General features: G+C 32.4%; 2 protein-coding genes across 2 annotated transcripts; both read left to right on the forward strand.

The window, feature by feature from the left end:
* The first annotated feature begins 3,934 nt into the window (after positions 1 to 3,934).
* On the forward strand, positions 3,935 to 7,665 carry LOC139093211 (ataxin-2 homolog). The gene is made up of 2 exons (XM_070643856.1): positions 3,935 to 4,076; positions 5,500 to 7,665. The coding sequence occupies exons 1-2, from the start codon at positions 4,062 to 4,064 to the stop codon at positions 7,318 to 7,320; spliced, it is 1,836 nt and encodes a 611-aa protein (XP_070499957.1). The 5' UTR covers positions 3,935 to 4,061; the 3' UTR covers positions 7,321 to 7,665.
* Positions 7,666 to 12,023: 4,358 nt separating this feature from the next.
* Positions 12,024 to 24,689, forward strand: LOC139093323 (uncharacterized). Its single transcript, XM_070644003.1, has 4 exons — positions 12,024 to 12,080; positions 21,594 to 21,837; positions 21,959 to 22,169; positions 23,838 to 24,689. Exons 1-4 carry the CDS (start codon positions 12,024 to 12,026, stop codon positions 24,598 to 24,600), a joined length of 1,275 nt encoding a protein of 424 aa, XP_070500104.1. The 3' UTR covers positions 24,601 to 24,689.
* The last annotated feature ends 182 nt before the right edge of the window (positions 24,690 to 24,871 follow it).

Genomic DNA, 24,871 nt, shown 5'->3' on the forward strand with positions numbered 1-24,871 from the left:
TATTTCTTAATCAATTATTTTCGATGAGAAGCCTAAGCCTCATGTGTAATTGCAATAAAATTGATTGATTTCGTAATTTTTGCCATAGCTTAAATCTCTAACTTTCGGTCAAACTGTAAACAAGATATCAATATTTAGTAACATGTGCAATTAAAATCTAATAAAACATTATTTCCAAAATATAATGCAAAAAAGTCACATGAAAAATTAATTATCCAAGCTTTAATGCAGATTAATTCGTTTCACGGCTTTCGCATAAATTTTATAACCAACAATTCTGCACTTTTCTCATTCATATATCCACTTATTGTCGTATCAAATGTATTTTGAGATTGAAGCTATTATCTTACCGAAATTAAACGGGAGGAGATAGAAATAGTAAGTAGTTTTAAAGTAGAGGAAGTAAAAGTATGAATAATTTACCCGAAAATTGGAAGCCACCGTCAAGCCATACTTAACATATTAAATAAATTAAATGGATCGAATTAGATCGATGTATACACAGGCACATGTTGGGTTCAATGGTATTTTGGGCGTGATCTTTGTTTTTATCATCAGATCGATGTCTTTTAGTTCATTATGTCTAAACTCTCATACACTGTTTTTAACGGTCAAAAATTTGAATTTATTGTAAGCACTAACACTATGTAAACACTAACACTATGAAAGAAAATTGCAAAATTTGATACGCAAAATTTAATTTTTGTATGACCACATATATATATTGTTGCCAAAATTTGATTTGCAAAATGTTCTACTTTTGGTTGAGTTCTGCTGGTACAGAAGGATTGTAAATGCTTTATTATGCACTATGCCTTGGTCGAAAACATCTTGGTAATGAATCTTCGAAGTTCAATTCAAGGATTAAAACTTCATTCATTAAACCAGTGACTCAAGTTGTAGTCAAGCATACAAAATTCACAAAAACATAAATTTTTGGCAATGCGCTGTAATTAATCATCGACCGAGAGATTCGATACCATCCATTTACTAGGACAGAATTATAATTTTGTCTCTAAGTAAATTAACAGACGTGTTCATGTAGTCTTTATTATTTCTTTTAAAATTTAAATTACATGTTTACCGAACTTAAAAATTGTGCAATCATCATCATCATCGTCGAAAGAAAGTGTATCAGACAGTAATTGTTTCAATCCCATACAGTGCTCACAAAAAATTATTTTGGTGATTGATCAGTTATGCAATGGAAATTGTTTCGATAAATAAATTAAAAATTACTTTTTAATTAATAGATGTTTATGGTCCAGATAAACAAAATTAGAGTAATGATGTTGTTGGAGGTTGCAAAAAAATGTCCAAGTCCGTCTATTGCTTTATCACTTTCATAACTATTAAGTAAGAAGTAATTTATATTTCTTTCGTCACTTATTCCTTAATGGTGTCTTATGTCACACTATAACCCTTATTCATTGTAGGAAGTTATTGAGCCTGCAAATGTATTTTATTATTTATGACATTATTGTAATAAAAAATGAGCAATAACATAACATTGATAAATAATGTGATAAGAAATTGCAAACTAGTGCATGCATATTACCTTTTTATTCAGCCAATTTACTCTCAATCAAATATTTCATATCTCCATTGTATTTTACATATTTTATACGTTTGCTTTCATATATCAAAGAAATTGTTGTCTATTTTCTCGACAAGGTAGGCTTGGTGTTGTATTCACTTTGTCTGTCTGTCTGGAATTAGATGAAGTTATTGGTATGGAGCCGTTCTGACTACTCTCCGATCCGCATATCGTAACAAATTAGAGATCTGGTGTAAGTTGGATGTCAGGTTAGATTTGGTCGATACGATGCCAAGTCTGGCCCTACTACACAGTTGTGATAGGTTACTTAGATATCGCTCAAATCATGCTATATCGTTGGTTACTGCTAGAAAAAAAAACTATAGCTTGCAGCAACAACTCCTAAAAGTCTCTCACATTATGAATTCTGAACCAGAAACATGCGCCTTAGTTCCGCGAATCAGCATAAATTTGTCATTAATTTTCTTCTGTTTCAACTTCTCAAAAAAAGTGCTTTATATTTTTAAATGGTTCGTAATAAAATTGCTCGAAGTAATAACACCATTGTGATCTTTCTTACAGTACTGTTATTATTATTTATGCTCCTTTAAGATCGAGTAATTGAGCATAACATTCAATATTAAAGTTTTTATTTGGCTTTTTAAAATGCGATAAATGATAAAAGTATCATGATATAATCTGTAGATGAATGCATACATTGAAAACAGTCATTTTCAGCTCATTGATGAAATGGATTTTTGTTTACATTTTTCTTTTGTTTCTTTCTGACGTTGTGTTCAGGTTATTAGAGATGAAAATTGATGAAATTTTGGAGAAAATTCATGATGGATCTACAGTAATGCAGTTCATCGCATATACATATTACTGTAATTTGAGGGTTGATGCTGCAACCAAGGTTATGACTGATGTAATTGAGATTAATAGGCATAAAATGATTTTTGAAGCTTTTTGTTAGAAGTTGCTGGACTTTATTAGTTTTAAGACTTTATGTAGATTTATGTCAAGTTATAATCGTAAACTATAGATCTGCCAATCGTCCACTCTTATGATTCTTTGATTTGATTTGAATTTGATTCTTTCACGAATGACCATGAATGACCTTGAATACTTACTGTTCATACTTTTTGGAGTGTAAATCAACAATGCTTTTTTATTGATAAATTTTTAATAAGAAGAAGTTCCTTACGGATTTACCAAATGAGATGTTTATTCTATGAAATTTCAATTCAGACTAAAATAATACAACGAAGGGGATTAACAACTATAAAAAGGGAAAATCAACTGTTTGTGGTTGCAAATATAATTTGAATATTAAATGACAGTTGACATTTTGTTTCCATTTTTAGTAATTTTCATGAATGTCAATCATCTCCAAGATTCCATAATTCCTCAAACCTCATTCCTCAATGAGTGATCCATATGATAAAAAATATCAAAATTGTAAGTCATTCAAACTTATTGAAACAGGAATGCGGCGTTAAACAAATCAGTTTTGATCAGGATTTTACATTTACTGCCTTAATATTACCGAAAACTTTACATTATGTGTGTTATTAAATGACTTTTGACAGCTTAGGTAATCGAAGAAATTGGCTTATTGACAACCTTAAACATATAAAATATTGATTCCCTTTATTATAATAATTATGTCACCAATTCCGTTAAATAAAAAATTGAGATGTAGACAAAAAATTTCGGTCATTTTGAGGCAGTTTTAATTAAGAAAGTAAAATAGATGAATGAAACAGCATTTAAAATTTAATTAATCGAAATTTCGCTTTTTCTACTAATTTCATACATGACTGATTTGTGTATCACTGAACCGATTTGAATAGAATCGAATCTTGTCAATACGGAAACGTTTAAAGCTTCTATTGTCATTATTTATAAGTATTATTGATGAATAGAACCAAACTGCTCAATGGTCAAAGTAAAATTCCAATACTGCTGGATCATCAGACTGTAAAACGTTCGATTAAAGATCAAACAACGGATCTATTGTCTGTAACTTCTTTATTTCATCCAAATCACTCTCAATTTCAATTCCAATTATTCAATTTGGACTCAATTGTAATTGTCTTGATTCAATTTCACTGCACTTCCCCCAAAATCGTAAGTGATTCACCGAACTTCGATAAAGAAGTTTTGTGCCTTACTCAATTTTTTATGGTAGAAAAAATTTGCAATGTTAAGTTTTTCAAAGTAAAAGGCTCACTTTTTGGCGGTGTATGTCTTGGGGTTTCTTACTCTTTTCTCATTATTTCTTTTTTTCTTCTTAAGTCTGTCTACTATTTTTCTTCTGTTTTGTTTTCGGCTGTGGCGCTCTATAAAAGCGAATGGCTTTTAGTGGTAAAATATTATTTCGCATTCAAACTTCACACTATAGAGTAACAGGTCGCGTTCTTTGAAAAATTTAATAATTTTTTTTCAACTTTTAAAAGTTTTTAGTTAAAGGATTTAAAAGAAATTTAATTAAGGAGTGACTATACATAAAAATTTCAAAATGTGGATTATTAAAGTGAGTTTTAAGTATGAACTGAATAAACTAGTGAAAGACAAATTTGGATATACATAAAATAAACTTGTGGATTAAGTCAGACAAATGATCAACATTGTTAATGGCACCTGCCAAATTTCATGAGGATTTCAATCCAAATTAATGATCAGTGATTTTCTTTGTGCCAATATTTATTGAATATGGAGCTACTTATCTAGATTTATAGATTTGCTTTGTAATTAAAACAGCATTAATATTGTGGATAATTTATGTGAATTATTGCGAAAAATTGAAAGTGATTGATGGGCTTCAAATGTGCCAATCTATGATCTTCATATACATAGTGTACCATATGTGCTACCATATATACTTAATAGTGTAATGTCGTGTGTCTTGTGCGAATCCTTGTCATATCGACAACACTTTATGTAATGATTGAGGGAAAGGCTACTGGTGAGAGTCAAATCCACGTCCTCTCTAATGAGAGGGCTAATGAATACTTCAGATTCAAATCCAATCCAATTCTATATGTAGACAGTAGGCTCTCCTTTTGAGCAAACCTCGGAGTCGACCTAATGTCAATTTAACATCATTTTGAATTAGGGTCGTCTTCGAGTATTAGTTTTGGACATTAGGTCAATAGTGAATTTTCATGTCCGATTAGCTTAACTGAACCAACTACTAAGTTCGAAACGATCCAAGTGTGTTGAATCTTGACAAATTCACGAGTTCAAGATCAGTCTAAGATCGTCCTAAGTGTTGGGATATTAAACTTTAAAGATCAATATTAAGAATCCTATACTTACAGTTTTTAATATACTGCATACTAAAGATCATCCATTCACCAAATAGCCCATCCATTAATAGATAATATCAATTATTCACGAATATCACACGTCGCGAAATTCACTCTATCATAAAGTAATAAATCATAATAGAGTCCATTTCATCGGTCTAGTGTTGCTAAAGTATAAACTATACTTAATGCAGAAAATTAATGTTTACAGCATCATAAATCAAATTATATATTAAAGACATTTTTCACACTGTTCACATTGACTGACCTTCAAGTTTGTAGAATTTCAAGCTAGAATGATTATGTCTTTAGACAATTTCAAGATTTTTACTTTAGATTAATACCCTAAAAGAGTCTAGAAGGAAACAATAAGATCAAATGGAATGAGAAGATGTCATAAAAATAAATAAATGTAAAGTATAGCGGACGTGGACAGATAGAAAGAGATGAAACAAAAAAATAATTAATTAGCATTAGGGGCAGTGCCTTTGAATTGAATGTATAAGCATCTTGAATAATACTTTTGAGCTTACAACTTGATCAGATTGAGAGCTTAATTAGACAAGATGATTCCAATTAAAATATTCAAATTATTTATGACACAACCTTTGTCTCTTCCTCATTTTAATTGAATTAAATTCTTTACAGACAACATTATCGGTAATTTTGATCGTTGGACTTTGTTCAGCTGCTGATACAACGTCATCAAAGACAAAGACTGTTACAAAGGACAAGGAAATTAAAGAAAAGAGAGATGCTGGATCCAGCACAAGTTCAGGACCATACTCATATGTAGCACCACAAAAGCAATTCCAATCACCAATCCATGTTGCTCAACCACAACCACAACAACAAGCCAAAAACGCAAATTATGAACATCAACAAAATATCCAAAAAGTAGCACCTTTGGAATATACAAAACAAGAAGCTGTTCCAGTTCAAGTGCAACATTTACAACATGTTGAACAACCTGCCCAACAATATCATTCAGCTCAACCTGCTCAGCAATATCATCCAACAACTTTCCATACACAAGGATCTGTTCAGTACGCACCAGAAGCTGAAAATACATTAGCTCAAGCCTACAAAGCATATGATGACTTTGCTATTGCATATCCAAGCTACGAATCTTTCGGCCAAATGCCAATTGTTCATTATAATGGAGATTATGATAAAATTTCAAGCTCAGTTATTTCAATTCCCGGCTATAGCTTGAAAACCGCACCAATGTACGCAAATCTTAAATCTGTTCCAACTTATTCATATGCTGCCCCATACACTGGCCATCCCTCAACTTCTTCCTATGTTGTGCCATCTTCTTACAGCTATCCATCCCAATCATCAAACCATCAATCTGCTCAACATTCCTATCCATCAGCTCCATACTCTTATGCAAACACTTATGCACCAGCAGTCAGCCACAGTGCAGGTTATACAAGTCAAATCCCAGCTGCCGTTTATGTTTCACAACCAATTGTCCAAAAACCAGCTCAAACAAAGGCTCCAATTTATGCTACTGGATCAAAAGGATTAAGCCATTACTCAAGTGTCAATACTGCACCAGTTGCTGCTCACCAATCAAATGCTTATGTTAAGAATACTTATGAAGTTCCAACATACACACAAACAGAACGTCCATTCAAGCCATCAGCATTCTTAGGTGCATCACACATCAGTGGAGGTGATTCATACACAGAACAATCTTTCTCATCAGGAAAGCCAGTAAACACTGCTGAATATTATGTACCAAGCAAAACTTATCTTCCAGCTAAAGAAACAGTCCAATATGTGTCATATCCAGTTAAAGAAAATGTCCAATTTTCATCATATCCAGTTAAAGAAAATGTCCAATATACATCATATCCAGTCAAAGAAAATGTCCAATATTCATCATATCCAGTAAAAGAAACTGTCCAATATCAATCATATCCAGCTAAACAATCAGTTCAATATTCATCACAACCAGCCAAGCAAACTGTTCAATATACATCACAACCAGCTAAGGAAAACATCCAATATTCATCATATGGAAACAAAGAAGTCTCCCAATATCCAGGAAAGGAAACTTACCAATATGTATCAGCTCAGCCACAAATCGAATATCAAATTCAATATGTCCAACAACCAGCCAAGTCATACCTTCCACCAGTTGCCAACAGCTATTTACCACCAAAACAAGTAGCACCAGAAGCACCAAAGAGCTCATACCTTCCACCAACAACTGCCTATCCACAAGCACCATCAAAAACTTATTTGCCAGCTAAGGTTGAAAAGCCAGCAAGCACATACTTGCCACCAACCAAGAACTATCTTCCACCAAGTGCACCATACCAAAATCAACAATATCAACATCATCAATCAGCACCAGCACAATCAAACACAGAAGCCCATCAACAATATCAGCAATCACATGAAAGTTATGACTCATCAGAATATCAAGCTGTTGTGTCACAATCGGGACATAAATAAGAAGTTGCGTAGTCCACAGTATTATCATCATCATTTGCATGCATAAAATAAGACAGCCTGACTGTCTTTCACCATCATCATTTCTTATTTATTAAAAATGATATCATGATGTATTTTTGTTAGTTATATTACATTTGTTTTTGTTAATGCCTTATTGTTAAAAAAGTAAAACTGTTTGTTGAATTTAAAAATCTGTGTCACACATCAGACGATGACATGAATGAAAGTGAAAAGAACATTTACGCACGTCAGTCGTAATGACTTTTTCCCCTCATTTGTTTCTTGCTTACTCAACAATAAATTGAGATAATTTTTAAGAAATAAACATATTTGTAAAGACCTGAATTATAGAAAGTGGTTTGTCATTGCGTAATCTACATACTGTGTGCAATTTTGTTTTCCTAAGATTCCTAAGATGTTTTTCTTAAATGATGTAATAGCATTTAATTAGAGCTGTGGATTACTGTGTATGTCTTAGGACTGGGATTCGTCTAAAGCTGCAAGTTTGAAGGCAGGTCTGAACTCTAAGACGAACTATAAGGTACAGCAGGGATCTACATGCCCACGCATCTAAAACACAAGCCAAAGCCTACTACCAAGGTAAATACCCGAAAAATTCAATATTTTATATAAACGATCCCTAATGTGAATGTGCTGATGGTGAAAATATTTTGGCAATGACTATTAATATGCAGACATCAAAATGTCTCTTTGGACGCGCATGGAAAATTGAATTAAATTTCATAATAATAAGATGTAATAAATAAAGTTTATTGAGTCACTTGTGAGCCATACAAATAAGTACAAAAGACGGCAACTGTGAGGTTAAAGCACTTTGTTATGTACTTTCTCATAAGTCTGTAGCACAGCTGAAGTGCAAGGTCTTTATTCCGCTACCGTTGCTTACTATTATTTCATATTTTTTTTTATTTATTTTCAATTTGTACATATTGGACGTAGATATTACAGGTACATATACAATGGAAAATTGAATTCCCCAACACAATGCCAAGCGGAATAAAGAGATTTTAGTGTAACAGAGAGAAAAGAAGGCGATCAAATTGCCAGCACATGTGATTCACAATTTTTTATTATTTTCTTTATGATACAATTATGTCGGGAAAGAAGAAATGTTATGACCAGATGAAAGTAAAACTGGTTCACTTGTTGCTTTATTTAACAAATGTTCAATAATGTGTATATAGGCACTGAAGCTAATGAAAATGAAAGTAAATAAGATGAAAGAATTTGCTACATATTAAATTACACACAAGATTATGAAAATTAGTGAGTTTGATAGACATGATGTGGACATGTGTGCTGGACATCACTTCTAGAACTTGTAAATATGTTGGAACTATCAGGTAAGTAATAACTGGACGAAAATATAAATAAATTGGATCTTTATTGTTTGAAGATCGAAAATTGACTAAGGGGACTAGCAACCATAAAAGGGGAAAATCGACTAATTGCAGTTGTATATGGAATTTAAATAATTAACGACAGTTGATATATTCTCATTAATTTTACTTAAAATGAGTGGAATGAAAAGCTTGTTGCCATAGCATGCCTAAAATTAAAGTAGATTAAATTGGTTCCAATGAGTCTCATTAGATCATCGACAACACAACAGAAATCAAATCTTCAAATTTTAACTCCAAAAAACATTTGTGAGGTTCACAAAAAAAACTTTTTGGCGGTTCCGAAAAAGCAAATTTTCCACGACGAACAATTTTTCACACACATGATCATCTCAAAATATCCACAGCGATCGCATTAACTCAACATATAAAAATGCTTTATTCAGCAATGCGCAAAGAGAAGTCTGCTCTTAATCATTTTAATTAAATAATTTGAAAGTCTAAAATTCAGTCCATAGTCAAAGGTGTGTTTCTCCCTCTTTAATGGTAATTTCCTAGTTAAAAATATCGATCGATTTGAAATGCATGATTAGACAAGATAAACTTTGGCAGAAATGAAATAAAATAATATAAAAAAAGAGTTTCGCTTCTTTGCCAATCATTCATGTCTTTCATCTATATTTTCTTTGCAGCATGTAGTCTTAATAATTTTAATCTACAATAGTTATGATTTAATTAAAAATAATCGTTTTATTCCGCATGCATTTTTAATTTACAAGGTCTTTCACAAAATTATCAGTGCTATTACAATTTCATCGCATGGCTTGCTTACTTCTCGTCCATACAACTGACTATGTAGTAAATCATGTTCAACATAAAATTATTATGAACAATATAATGAGATGTGTGAAGCGTGGTAGGGCTTCTAATTGGCTTGTTAGTGCGGTTTTAGTTGGTGACCTGTGCATGAATTTGAGACTCTTCAGATTTAAGATGGATATGGATGGTATTTTGAGGTTATAGGAAAAAATCGATAGAATTTTTGGAGATTCGGGTGAGAATTTAAAGCATCGACAGCTTTGGATGCTCTAAAGGTCAAAGACATAGCCTACTATGTCACGTACAACAAAGCTTGAGCACATCTGCACCATATGCTGAATATTAATAAGCTGTTATCTAATTGTTGTAATAGATAATAGAAAATTTGCATCTGTATTTACCGCAAGAGATGAATTCACAACAAAAGTTACAATCAGTGCGGTTAATCAATTTCCCTCCACGATGCGGCTGAATAAGTCTTTGTACGATAATGATAAGATAATAATTTTCGCGAAAGTATGACTAGAAAATTTCTCTTACTCTATCACTACTAGAGCATTGACGAAATTAATATATGCATGATTGAACATTGCATTGGTGATAATCTGAGACAAAAGGCACTCAACTTTGCATGTTCATATAAAAGAAGATTGCAAATCAGTCGCTTGCCTCATTTGTTCATCTCATAACGTTGTGTTTTAATGCAACAATTGTTAAGCTATTGCATATATTTGAAGCTGTTAAGCTAAGGAATTTGTTTGATTATAAAAAAAAAATATAATTAAGTGCTACAATCATAAACACTCACCTTCTTATGTAGACGCAGCTATTATTTTTCGCGAGAAATTTATGAAGTGTTGTTTCTGCCTGCATTTAACAAAATCATCAAATTTAGTGTGGTTGCATAAGTGAATTTCATCAGTGTACATGTGAGCACTGCCTACAAAAAAAAAAATGAAAAGAGAATTGGTAAGGCTCAGAATCACTCTTGGTGTGCTGCTTAATATCTAATAAATTACATAATTAAATTGAAATGACCGAAAAAAGTGAAAGGATATGTATTCAGGTGTTTCTGCTTCTTCTTTTACTGTTGTAGATTAGTGTAGTATTTTTGTTATGGCAATGCCATCTGATATTGGGAAAACCTGGGGTTGTTGATTCACCAGAAATTAGAAAACGTGCAATAAGTACGACATTGACATCATACAACAATGTTGGAAGTGGATTTAAAGCTGATAGTGCTGAAAAGACAGACAAGTCGACAACTACTTTAGAACCTAAGCCTGACGAATTTCAACCATCATTCAGTCCAGACTTCAAGCCAATCAAATTAACATATGAGGATGTTGTAAAAGGCAGCAATTCCGTCTATGGATCACAATTTCCATTTTCAAGTGGCGGAATCGTCTTTGCAATTGGACAAGGCGTTTCATCACCTCCTCATATGACAGCAGGTTTGCTATTTAATGATTCATTAATATTTTTAAGTATCCATAAAAGTGTAATTTGATTTCCATTTCAAAGCTCACCCGCAATCTGTGCTGCTTCAATATTTATCGCCTGAAGGCATGGCAAAGCAAACGGCCGTTCAATATGTCCAACTCTTAAGGCCTGTAATGGTTGTTCCTTCACAACCTTATCTTCCACCGCGATCAATTTCAATTGATACTCAAACAGAAACGCCACCGACGATTACAACATTCCTTCCTTATAGATCATATTCAAAACCATCAAGTGCGATAATCGGCGCTCATTCTGCTCCAATTACATCTTATATCCAATCGGATCCGAGACCACTTATCAAACAGCCAGACTTAGATGTTACCTTAAATATGAATGAATATGTTCCAGCTGCTTCATCACGAATATCGACGTCAAATTTAACACCTCAAGTGGCGAGTATGACAGGCTATAAGCCATCAAAGTTTTCTATGATATCACAACGAGCATAAATTATTGTTAAATTTGTTATATCCATTATTAAATTAAATTAAAATCCTTTATATGATGTTACCAATATCCAAAATAGCTTTATGATATAATTTCTGTTCCAGTTCAATATTCGAATTATGTTGGAAATGAAATGAAAATGATTAAAATGATTTTGCACTTTCTACTGACTCAGCTTAAAAGTATTATTATTATTATTTCTAAAAAAATAAGATGATAAATGAGAGCAGCTATCAAAAACAATTTAGAAGGCGAGATTTATGCCAAAAAATGTTGGCATTGCTAACTGCGATGCATATCGTAAATAATTCGTAATTAAAAATTTTTTGCAGGAATTTTGAGTGTTTTTATTGAACAATTTGAAGCGCATTCCATTGTTTTAGACTTGATATTCAATTGCTGATCGATCAAGTTATTGGATTGGAATTTTATAGATGCAGAAAGTAATTGGAGCTTTTAACACTTTCAGTCATTTTTGGAATATTTTGAGAAATTGAACATTTCAATAATTTAATTTCATTGTGTTTCTGTCTAGTAGTGCAGGTCTCTTATTTAATCAAGTGATCTAGGCTAATGACTGGCTCAGATGAAATTGCAAAGATTGACAATTTACGGGTTCAAATTGAGTGGGTAAGTTGAAATGTGTAATTTCGACTAAAATGGCAATCATTGCTTAAGATGCACTTCTTAGTTGCAACTCGAAGGAGTTGACAAATATATAATTCATGCAACTTTGTAATTGAATTCAACCCGATCGGCTCACATTGAAAATTTGTCTACATATTTCATTCATTAAATCCCGTCAAGCGGCTCGGTATTATTTGCAATGTTAATTGCTGCTTGTGGATATAAATTTGAATTGTGTTGTGCTGATCGCGCAACTAATCGATTAGATAGTAAATTGATAAAAGATGACTATAATCGGAAGATCAACTAATTGATAATTTCTGCTGGTTCATGTTCATCCTCTTCCTGTAGTTTTGGTACAATTTTTTCAGAAGTCATCTCTGCAGAAGTCATTTATCTGAAAAAATAACATTCGGAAATTAGTCAATTGTTCCTTAATTTATTTTCTCAGAATTGGAATAATTTAAACAATTAAACAAAACTCAAAGCTTTCTTGATTAAAAAATTAAAACATAAAAATTATGCATTGAATAAAAATGGAGAAAGATTCACTGGATTTTGAGGCTAAACATATTAGCTAAATTTAATTGCTGAATATGAAATTGAAAGTAATTCAGTAGGCATTAATTTAACAAATGAAGGAGATTCATTGAAATTGAAATTATTGCGCTACACTTTAATCACCTTAGGATATCTATTAAGGAGTTTATTAGACATTGTGCAATGGAATATGAGCCTTTAGGATAATATTTTGCAATATTTACTTAATTTCAGTAGTGAATGTAAGGTCTGAATATCTTAAGCATCTGAATCAATAATTTACATTTCATCCAACCTACAGTATAGACAACAATCACATTTAATAAACCATCCATTATTATCACATTAGCTGCTGCATGAAGAAGACTTGCTACTGTTGGACATCAAGTTTTGACAAGAAGAAGCTTTAAAATGATTTATGAATATGAATGTTAAGAGGCGTTACTTTTTTATTAGTTTATGATATATCATAATATTCATTTTAAAATCATTTTCTCGTATGATGTGGATAGATACTTATTAAATTTATAGCGTAAAGATTGCAAGTGGTGAAAATATAAATCACATTTAATATGCTGGATGTCTTCTTGATGTTTTTTTAGGTATTTTGTATTTTGAACTCAATTTAGTTCTTATTTAAGTTTATTTTAATGAACTGTCAATGTTATTACCTTGGTTCTTTTTCAATGGATGCTTTTGAATCTGCTGTTGTTGAAATGAAGCTGATTTTATCACAATAAGGCTCTTAACTATATAAAAGATATTTATTTTTACACGATTGACAATAAACTTAATATTCTAAACAAAGGGTTCGTAACTATCAAAGAGGAATCAACTAGTTCAAATTGCATATTCAATTTAAATATTAAATGACCGTTATATCTGAAAATTAAATTATTTTTCAAGACTTTCAGCTAAAATCATTCATATCCTCCTAATAATTTTATTAATATACAAGCAAACATTCCAAATTCAATTAAAAGCTCCTTACATAACATCCCAACGTGTACCAAATAAACTAATCAAAAAGTGAGCGAAAATCAGCAAAAAAAACTCAATTAAGATAACTTCATAAAAACTCGATTATTGTTTTTTATGTCTTTTAAAAATATTTTGTTTGACTTTCCATTTACTAACTCTCACTGAATATTGGATATGAATATAGATCAACGTCACATTAATATTTTTAAAGACTTCATTATTTCTCGAAAACTTTTGCTGACAAAAATTAATTTTCTTGATACATTTGCAATTAATTATTGGGCAATTTGACAGAAATTTAGGTGAAAACAATCAATCATATGTCACATATGCAGTCTTATGTATGTACCCACCTCAACGATGCCTTTTACATAATTTCTTTTTAAATGATTAATGTAGGAAAGCATGAAATATGAATTAGTTCATCAATGTCTCACGAGGACCATTGAGGAAGACTGACTGTCTGCTGGTCTGTCAATATCTGAGGCACAAAAAAGTAATTAGCAATTAAAGTAAAAGTATTTTGGGAAACAATCATTCCATGCGTCCTCATGTTGATGCAATTGGTTCTCATTTGAATACGTAAGACTTTAAATTAATGACATAAACATTTATTATGAATTATGATGCTAACGACCCGACACATCTAGTTCTTCTTTAAATTTACAATAATTATTACTTAATCTATTATTTCTTTCCTTCTTTCTATAGCCGGCACGAAGAAATTAGAGACTCAAGTCTTTTATGGCATGTATCCTGTACATATGAATTTTTAATTACATACTATGTCACAATAATAGTAATAATTTGTACATACAATCCATTTCAATTACCATAAAAAGTGCGAAAACAATGAGATTTGGATTAAACAAAGTGTTAAAACGGAATGAATAGCTTTTTGTTTATGCAGGGGACTGAAACTATGCTTGTTGTTTATTTACTTGATTTAGATTTTTTTTCTCAAACAAGTTGGCTTTGGAATATTCCAAATATCCATGAATTTAGTAAATTATACAGGCATGTCTTTATTTTGAGACAGTTCTTGTAATTCTGGACATTGTAGTTTAATTAAAACAGCTTCCAAAAGGATTTAAATATTCTCAATGATGGTTATTCTTCGAAGTTCCAAAACAGACTGCATTTTTGCATGAAAAGGGGTTTTCAACTATGAGTAATAAATATTATTCAAATCTCAAATGATCGTTATAACAGCAAAGAAATCAGCACTAATTTGTATAAGCCACAAACCCCTGCATACAGCAAATAAATATTTTACCTTCATTTATTTCAACATATTCATTGTTTTGTCTGAAGATGGAAGATTAAGTGCAAGTGAATATATGAAGAGATTATATTTGTTACAGTTTAAGATTGTGATCGATGTACATGAAGTCTATGAAAGTAATCCACCCAAAAAATGTACCGATAAATGTTAATGATATGGATTGGAATTGGATGATTAGATTCTTTTGTTGCATAGCTTGTTGTGGGCTGTTTATTTGCATTGTATTGATCTTAATTGAAATTTTGGATGAGTTTGCAGTATGGATGTCCATAAAATATTCAAGGTATTTTTTATGATCATGTTCTTTTCGTAATGAATAAGTTGCTGGGCATGGATGATTTTTATTATTTTCCTTGAATCTATGTTATGGCTATAAACATGCTGCAACACTTTTACTACAGGATATCTTACATAAAGGACTAATAGCCATGTTACGCAATTATAGATCAACAAATAAGATTAAAATTGTTCTGCGTATTCAGCATCAAAATGGAACTGCCAATGTTTACTTTTCCCACCTGTCTAAGTGCTTTCTTTCACTTTATTGTGTGTAGGAGAGGCTTTCAATGGTAATAAGTAATTAAAATATGCAAATTTGAATAGCGAAAAATCAATTGAATATACATGAATGAAGACATGCAATGGATTGTTCCTTAGTCGATGATATAATTATTTCTATTCATACAAATCACTCAATTTCATAATAGTGAATGTAGCAAGAAATTGGAGCATCATAGAATTCGAATAATGCGAATATTTAAATTCCAACTTCTTTTTGGTGGTCCAGAATGACAACAATAGGCTACTTCATGTTCCTTTCATGTCATGTTGTATTTCTTGACTTATTCATGAAATTTATTAAATTTTTGATGTGAATTCAAGTCAGAGTTCATATTGAAATCGAAAAAATGTACAATCACTTACTTCATATTGTCTACAGCCAAAAATTCCTTTCCATTTTCACAGAAAAAAATGCCAAAAAAAGAGTAAAATTAGATCCATCAAATGGCAATTACTTTAAAAGCATAAATGTATCATTGAAGAAAGACATTCCATTGATACCATCGTTTTCAAAACATGCGCTAACGTCGGCTCGTAAACTTTTAATCAAAAAATACAGTGTATTTTTGGTGATTTTTTTAATTTTATGTAGATCAACGTGCTTAACATTTTTTTATTTTCGTACATGTTGAACAAGTTTAATAATTTCTTTTTGGTTTATCGCTCAATATTTCAGTATGAACTTTTTTTGTGTCTGTATCTCTTTGTTTTTATGAGTTTCGCATCTTACTACATTCAAGAGATTGCAGAAAACAAGTTTGTCCTTGATATTCACTAATTAGTGAGTTTAGTGCGCATATTTGGGTGTTGAAAGATCAGTACTCAAATGGTTCATTGGAAATGTTGTCCGGGGTATTAATGACATGATAATGTTGACCCGAGCAACAAAAGCGAAGAAGGCTTCTCCACTGATTTTTTAGCCAAGTTGATAGCATTATTGCAATCGCTATGTCGCTGCTTTAATGACAAGATTATGATCCGAGCAACAAAAGCGAAGAAGGCTTCTCCACTGAATTTTAAAGGCTCCGCTAAACCTCTTTTATTAACACCAAACGGAAGGCACCTAAGTTTAACATCACATGGATGAGGTGCCCTGGTGACTCCACATGTCTGTATTTGTCCCATTTTGATAGCGAAATATGAAATTTACCGCAGGATGTCTGTCGAGATTGGCTTCCAGCGGGCTACTTAGTAGGCTTATTAGGTTGCCGTATACCGTATGGACCACACTTGTATGATCCCTGAACCATCATCAACTCCCGCCATCTGTATGCGCACTTGTCATCTTGCATCAGAAGAACACTAAGGATTGAATAAACTGAAGAAGAACAATCATAAGAATAGTTTAGAACTGCTGCATCTTTGTGACTACAGAAAATGGGCAGATGAGTCAATTGTAGACATTATTTAATTCCTTTAATGAATTTCATGATCAATTAATTTCCAACAATTTGAATGCCAGACAAAATGCAATTAAATCCATATTGAGTTGCAACATGCACGTACCAAAGCTGCAACATCACGTACCATATAGCATTGAAGAAGAAGTAAAAAAATAAAAATAAAAACAAACTTCTACGACTGATAATGCGAGTATTTCGCGAGATCTCTTGTTTTACTGCTCTCTATTAAATTATACTGTACACACACATGTTTTGATGTGTGGATAGTTGTTGATGTAATGAAAATTGTTGTTATATTACGTACGCCGCATATGAATACTACGAAACCTTTTTTTTCGCCTAGTAGAGTGATCTGGTCAAGTAAGCAAGTTACTTTAACTGGTCCAAAATATATAAATGAACAAGCCCCACTATTAATGTGTCGCAGTTCAATTTAAACCTTGCTTTAATAAACATCAATCTCTATCTCGCCCATTTCTTTTTTGAAAACCGCTTTCAATCTACACGTGCGGTGAGCCACTGTGTGAATAATTAAGTGTTATTAATTTAATTTGTGGATTCATTGATCAGTGCACTTTAAGGATATTAAAGAACATTGTCAGAACAAGTTTAAGGATATAATAAAGCAGTTCATAATGGTGAGGATGAAATCCTAAAGAATTTCTTAATCAATAATTGGACTTGAAAGTGAAAGAAATGGAAAGTGAACATAACGGGATGAAAAAATATAAAAATAAGTTCAATTCAAGAGAAGAATTTTTGAAAGGCATTTCGTGAATTGAAGCTGAACAATCAAGGATTTAATGAAAGTTAATTTTCAGTAATAAAGCATTTAAACTTTTTATAATGAGCCATTTAATGTAATAACATACAATGATTAAATCTTGAAAATAATTTTTTGTTATGTTGGGCTCATTAGACATTGTTAGGTGATGGACAAAAGGTTTATTTGAAATCATTTGAAGTTTGTGTGGATTGTTCATGTTGGAAATCAAAAGTTGATCCTGAGTGGAATTAGATGATGCAATTGATGTTGTTCAAGAATCTTGGGAATGAAGAATTGTTAGGCATTCCTAGTAAGGAATGAATATTTCATGCAGATTCTATCCAATTTGCATTCAATTTCATCATCCAGTTCCTAATATTTAATTGAAATATTGTGACAATCCTTGTATTGACTTGTTATGTCTCTAATTATTGAAATTGAACTCAAATAGTCCTACAGAAAGGATAACTGATGTCCCATCCGATTCCTAAACTATTCTTTAAGACAAATTCATATTTTGCATCAGCAATGCCGCTTAACTTGAGTTCTTAATGTCAATAATGTTTTCTCAGCTTCAGTCTCTAAATTCTGTCAAGATCAGAACATCAGGATTGCATCACCCTAACAGACAACGAGCATACTCACCTAAATGAGCGTCGTCCTAAGCCTACTCAGTCAATATAAATGAGAATGCTCAATTTTGTCGACAAACTCATGAGTTCCTTGTTTCTTCAGATTACTTCTTCATATAGTTTGATATCACAGATTCCATATTGAAGCAACTTCATAATACTTCCTCAGTTCCTATTCAAAAGCTTCAAAACTGAATAAATCTATTAAATCCCAATCAAGATCCAAGAAAATCAAGATTCAAGACATTAATCGACATTTTTGATCCTCTTAAGATTCAAAAGCATTCGGAAATGATATGCTAAGTTTCTCGCATAATAATATCTGCGTCATGCACATATTTTGCATAAATCATGACATATGGATCGACGCATTCATAAAGTGAAAGAAGGAAAGCATTTTTCCTGCAATTTGCATCCTAATGCATTTTTTCACATGTCATATCATTTACTCTACTTTACCGGTAATCGATATCCGCTTAGTATAAAATTATGTATAGCACCTGAAGTAGCTACTCCTCTATAACAATATTGATTTCACGATTTGTTAAATATAACTCATGTCATTAACTTCCCGGCACATTACAAAGAGTCAATAATACTTAAAATATATAGTATAATTTATCAATCTTCACATCATCATTGAGTACTGCCTCTGCATAGGCGATGAATTGGCTCTCGTCAAATGCTCAATGATTGCAAAACAATGACTGATGTTGGACTTTCAATTTATGATCGAATTAAATCATATTTGATAGCAAAAAAACTTAATTTCTTTCCTCTCTTTTTTGTGTGTATCCATTAATGGATGCTCATAACATGCTGTGTACAGGCCGTGTATCAATGTTAATAAGACAATTATTAGGCACAAGAGTTTGGCATGAGGCGAGAGTGATTTAATCTTCCGCGCACATCTTTTTCACAAATATGATTCTCTCAGTAGGCAATGAAAATTTCTCAAAAATGCATAAATCATCATGCATTTGTTTGCTTCCATCATCTTTGGTCAGATATGGTGAAGGTTTGTTGACTTTCGGTCTTCAAATCAGCTTTTTCAAGATTTTAAGGATATACTTGAAAATGATTATCAGGACAAATTACACTTCATCTATTGAGGTTTCATGTCAGACTTGTCAGATGCATGCCACGGTCCACAGGTTAAGAACCACTGACCTTAACACACAAGCACCTGATTATAATTTCTAATTAATTTGTAGCTCTTCTTGCTCTCATCTTAAAGACCATAATCATAAATTTTTATCGGAACTATGCGATTTCATCGGCAAGATATGAAATTTTTGAACCAAATTTTAATTAGACCCAAAAAAATAAGTTTGCAAGAACAGCGTAAAAAATTTTAATCTTCGATGTTGCCGAAGAAATTTAAATCTTCTTCTTAGTCCAATTTCCATAATTACTCTAATAACACACATTCCAATGGATTATGAAAATGTGTATAAAGGTGGAATGTCGGTTGCAGACATAAAGGCGCGCCATTTCTTGTGTTGCTCATTTCATGCATGATGAAACACTCATTGCAACAATGAACTTTAATGTTCAATGTTTTATTGCATTTTGATGCAACATTAAATGCTGAATATTTTAATAAACAGGCTAATAAAGCGGATGTCTCAACATTAGCAATCATAATACATATGCTTCTATTATGTCTTGTGCAAAACAGACGTAACAGTGTCGAGACATTTCAGTGTAATTTTTATCAACATTATGATTAACATTGAAGCAATTAGTCACACATTCCAGTGAAGTAATTGTAGCTTTTTCTACTTTTCCTATTTGATTGATTCACGAGTCTATGGACTTACTATTATTTCCATCAAGTAGAGCTTCATAAAGTACAAATCCACACACCAATGAGTCTAGCAATGACTGTGAAATAAAGGCATACGCAATTGACAAAGTTCACTGTCATGGCTTAAGGAATTTACATTAGATCTGCATATCATGCTTACATGTTGGAATCCATTAAGAGTTAAGTCCGTCAACATCAAAATTCCATTCCGTCTCTGACTAATTACCTTTATGCTTCCTATTGACATACAGTAAGCACTTTCATTATTACATGTCATAGCTTTATTTTCGATTAAAAGTCATAAATTGACGCACAATAAAATCACTTTCACGCTTATTGAATGGGGAATATATCGGGACACAACGGACTACTATGACGTTAAGTAATAATGTTAACTTCAAGTCATATTACAGTTCATTTGTTAAATGTCACTCAAATTGTCTATTGTGTAGCTTTCTACAAATGTGATAAGAAATCGGAATGTTTGAGGAACTACAGAGAGTAGCAACAAGTAACAAGATATGATTTAATATCAGCATTATTTTTTTATATTTCATTTAATTTATTTTCTGCACAGGCACAGAGAATACACAGTAAATAAAAATGCCACTTTCACTTAAGTGCGCTTTATTTTGGACACACGAAATATCCACAGCAATAAATTAACATGCAAAAAAATTTAGATTACAAGAAATGGACCCGGCTATCTAGAGTAGCTTTTTTGGACAGTCATGGGTCAATTTAATTTTATGTTGAAATTTCACGAGATAATCGAACTTGTTTGACTACTCAAGTTGATGTATTACCGCAGCTGATGTAAGACATCCTTATTGCTGTATTCGTATATTCTCGAATCATGTTTTCCATTATCTAATGCAGTGTTGTTCAAACTGTGTGATGTGGTACACTTTGGTGGTAAGGTTCGACTGAAACCGAACACGGCACACGGAAATAAGAGTCTCGAGGCATACAGGTTGTCCACCACTGATCTAATGCAGAGTTGCTTAATCTGTGTGTCACTGAACTCTTTTGGAAATGCCATGGACGACTTGACGTGTGCAATTTCAGTCATGCATTACGACCAAGGTGTGCCTTAGCACAAAAAAGGTTTGACAGCACTGAAATCTAAAGTTTGATCACACAGCATATTGCTTTTGCTGTCGACAGAGTGTCTGGAAATTCATCAAGCTCTCTGATAATCAGGAAATCATAATTGTCTGTAAGACATCGAAATGTCTAGTCATGATATCCCAATTTACGGTCCATTACCATTTTATTGCTGAAAATGCGCTTTATTTACATACAGCCTTGATGAAACAAATTTCTATAATTTATAAAAAAAGCAACGCAACCAGAAAAGTTATTCGTACAAGCTTTCTATCTGACCTCTCGCGTAATGCCATTCATTTTCAAAAACATTCAGCTGGTCTAACGAAGTGCAAATAATAAACAATTAAAATGCGCATTACAACTTTTAATTCCATGATAATTAAGTATCTTAAAGAGATTTTTTAATTGATTGTTTGCATCATTTTCAGAGAAATTTACTACTCTTAGTGCTTGTGTGCTTAACAGCAATCCATACGACAAGAGGTGATGATGAGAAGCAAATTAAGCTAGAAGATATTGAGAGAGACACATTATTGCATGAAGAGAGAGGTAATGATGTAAATGGACCAAAAGAATTGGCGCCACAGCCAACACAGCACATTCAATTAAGTTACAGTAATAATCCACAAGATGTTTTTGTAACACCAACACCTGGACGTTATGCAGTCAAATGTAAGTGATGCTACATTTTTATTGATCAAAAAAATGAATGTAGGAAGTAATGGATGTGCGAAACTTTCTGCTAAATTTGATTCATTATACGCTAATTAATCGATTTAATTCTCTTTTGTAGCTCATTCAATTGCCGACTTGAGACAACAAGTCTATCATTTACCAAAGGTTCATGAAGCTGATCAAACTTATACAGTGCCAGCTAAACAGTCATTAATCAAGCCAATAATCGGTGGCAGTGCACCAATTCATCCAAGCATGATTCCACAACCACAATATATTTACATTCCATCTCCACCTCAAGCACATCATCCATACATTTCGCAAGCGCCGTAAGTTAATTATTTGTACCATATCATTTAACTATGCGAGTACTAAATCCAATTACATGGACTTTTACGCATTGCTTCACACTTTGAAAAAATCTATAATTATCAAATTAAATTCAGTCTGGTTCCAATTTGTTGTCAGCTATTAATATATATTGTTAAAGATTTCTGCTCAATTGACGTAATAATCACTGATGTTCGGTGAGAAGTCGATAATTCTGTAAGTCATTGAAGAATCCCGATCTGCACATATTATTCAAGACAGTCATTTGGTTGCTACTTATTTCGTTGACCGTACAGGTCATTTGTGATTCATAGCCTCACTCAGATAACTCCTATTGCTGACTCTATCGCTGACTTCCTTTTGTAGTAGACCAATATCTAATCTCCATCGACAGCTTCCTTCCAAGAGGATGTTCAGGTTAGCTGCCATAAAAGTTGCCACTTGGATGCCATTTGACGGCTATGAACAACTTGTGTCGATCGGGCAAAGATGACGAAGACAAAAACTTTGTTCCGCACGACGACTAACCAGTGGCAATTTATTTGAACTAAATAATGCAAGTGAAAGTTTTGCGTGTGTATCTCAACTTGCTTCTCGATTTTAAGTCGATGTCATAAACGTAATCTCAAGCAATTTGATTTTCATTCACGACAATCGCTTCAAGTATTAAATTATGGTGTAAGAAAAATCAGCTTCTTCGTACGGGATTTTGTAATACACGAGCATAATTTTATTTCATGTCTTTATTTACATCGACTTGGAATGTCGAATTTGATGAAATTATAGATGTATGACAATGATATGCGAAACTTAGTTGAATAATGAATGGTAATTGTATTTATTTATGTCTGATCTATGCTCCCACGCATGATAAATGTATCATGTTAAATACAATGTCGAGTTGTTGTAAGTCTATTAAGATGTTGACATGCTTAATGGACATATCTTGGTAAATACAATGTTCTCAATTTTTCATACCTCATTATTATGACAAATTACTAAAGGTCATGACTTGCGACAGTCATAAATGTCTTTTTCTTGTGTTCTATAAAAGGCAATCAACAACCCTGGACGAATCAATTAAATGCTTAGTGATCGATAATTAAAATAATACAATTCATTCAAATCAATTCAATTAACTTTCGATTTTTGTCATTGGCAATTTTGTCTTTATTTGCTTTCTTTCCTTTATCTTCATCGGAAACAAAAAAGTCTTCGGGGTTGGTCCATAAATTACGTCTATTTTGAGATAGAATAATTGTAGTCCAATGCATACTAGATTGAGAAAGAAGGTTTAAGTGTGCTTTCTGTCATGGTTCCTTACAACCTCCTGGTAGTTCAGTGTTAGGAGCATATTACTGGAAATCGTAGGACGTGGGTTCAAGTCCCACTCGAACTATGTTCTGGGGAAGTGTACTTTCTTCTCCAGAACCTTAGAAGTAGTAAGGTTCCAAACATATTGTAGAATCTTGGACGTTATTTACTGAATATCCATCATTAAGCCATGTTGAATTACCTCTATTAGATCCAATTGATATTGAAATCTTTAGCAATAAAAAGAAGTGACTGAAACTCTCGTCGCGTGTTTGACAAACAATAGACCAGATCCGCATTGCACCGTGTCTAAGAAATAAGCATTTAATAATATTAAATTATTACATTTTTAGCGCTTACGTTATGGTTCCAGTCGTGCATCAAGAACAACCGCCAGTTCATCCATCAGCTCCAACGCCTACAATTTACACATATTCACAACCACAACCGACAAATTCACCACATACATTGCATCATCATCATCAGCAACAACCTTCATTCCATGCTGTTAAGTCATTAGAGTATACAGTTCCATCAGCACCAGTTGCACCATTACATACTAATGTTGATTACAAAAATATTCCAACACTTGTTCCAAAAGACGCATTGCCATCAATCACAACAACTTCATTCCGTCAATATTATTCACCAGGATTAGAATATCATTATACTGAAATAGTTCCACCAACTAAGCTTCAACCAGTCCAACCATCTCCATCATATGCCTATCATCATGCACCAACTCATAACTATCAAACCTCATATGTCTCACAGCCAGCACCAATTCAATACTATCAAAGTGCTCCAACTTATAAGCATCAGCCACAACAAGCTCTCTTCGAGCCATATCACTCAGCACCAGTGACATATGCTAAGCCTCAAATAAGTTATAAAAATTATTATCCATCAGCGCCATCATTACCTCAACAATTATTTACACCTGCAAACTATCCCTCATCATCATCAGCATCATCATCTCACTATCCATATCCATCCTCACAAGTATACAATACAATTGCATATTCAGTTCCATATACACAATATGATCACAGTAAGAGATCAACAAAATCAACAGCAACAGCTTCAGTGAATGTAAAAGCACCAAAATCATCATAATCACTTTTTTGTTATTTAATTCTCGTTATGTTTTAATGATCTTTAAAAAAATTATGATTATTAAATAATATTATATTTTTACCTGCTATACACTTGCTATCTCTTCATAATTTTTAGTATATCAAACTGTTGTTATCCATAAACTACCTGTTATTTTGTTAGATTAAAAGAGATGTGCGAAAATTATTATTTTAACTAGTCGGAAAGTTAATAAAGCTAAATAGATGCATGAAATTATTTAAAATGACTGTGCTTTTTAATTTTCATAAGT

The sequence above is a fragment of the Chironomus tepperi genome, unplaced genomic scaffold (assembly GCF_022539635.2).
Source record: "Chironomus tepperi strain 1889 unplaced genomic scaffold, CSIRO-AGI_Ctep_v1 contig_335, whole genome shotgun sequence".
NCBI lineage: Eukaryota > Metazoa > Arthropoda > Insecta > Diptera > Chironomidae > Chironomus > Chironomus tepperi.

Coding starts and splice junctions, on each gene's coding strand:
- LOC139093323 (XM_070644003.1), top strand. CDS start 12,024: ATGACTGGCTCAGATGAAATTGCAAAGATTGACAATTTACGGGTTCAA. Junction 21,838..21,958: donor TGGACGTTATGCAGTCAAAT/GTAAGTGATGCT, acceptor TCTCTTTTGTAG/CTCATTCAATTGCCGACTTG. Junction 22,170..23,837: donor CCATACATTTCGCAAGCGCC/GTAAGTTAATTA, acceptor TTACATTTTTAG/CGCTTACGTTATGGTTCCAG.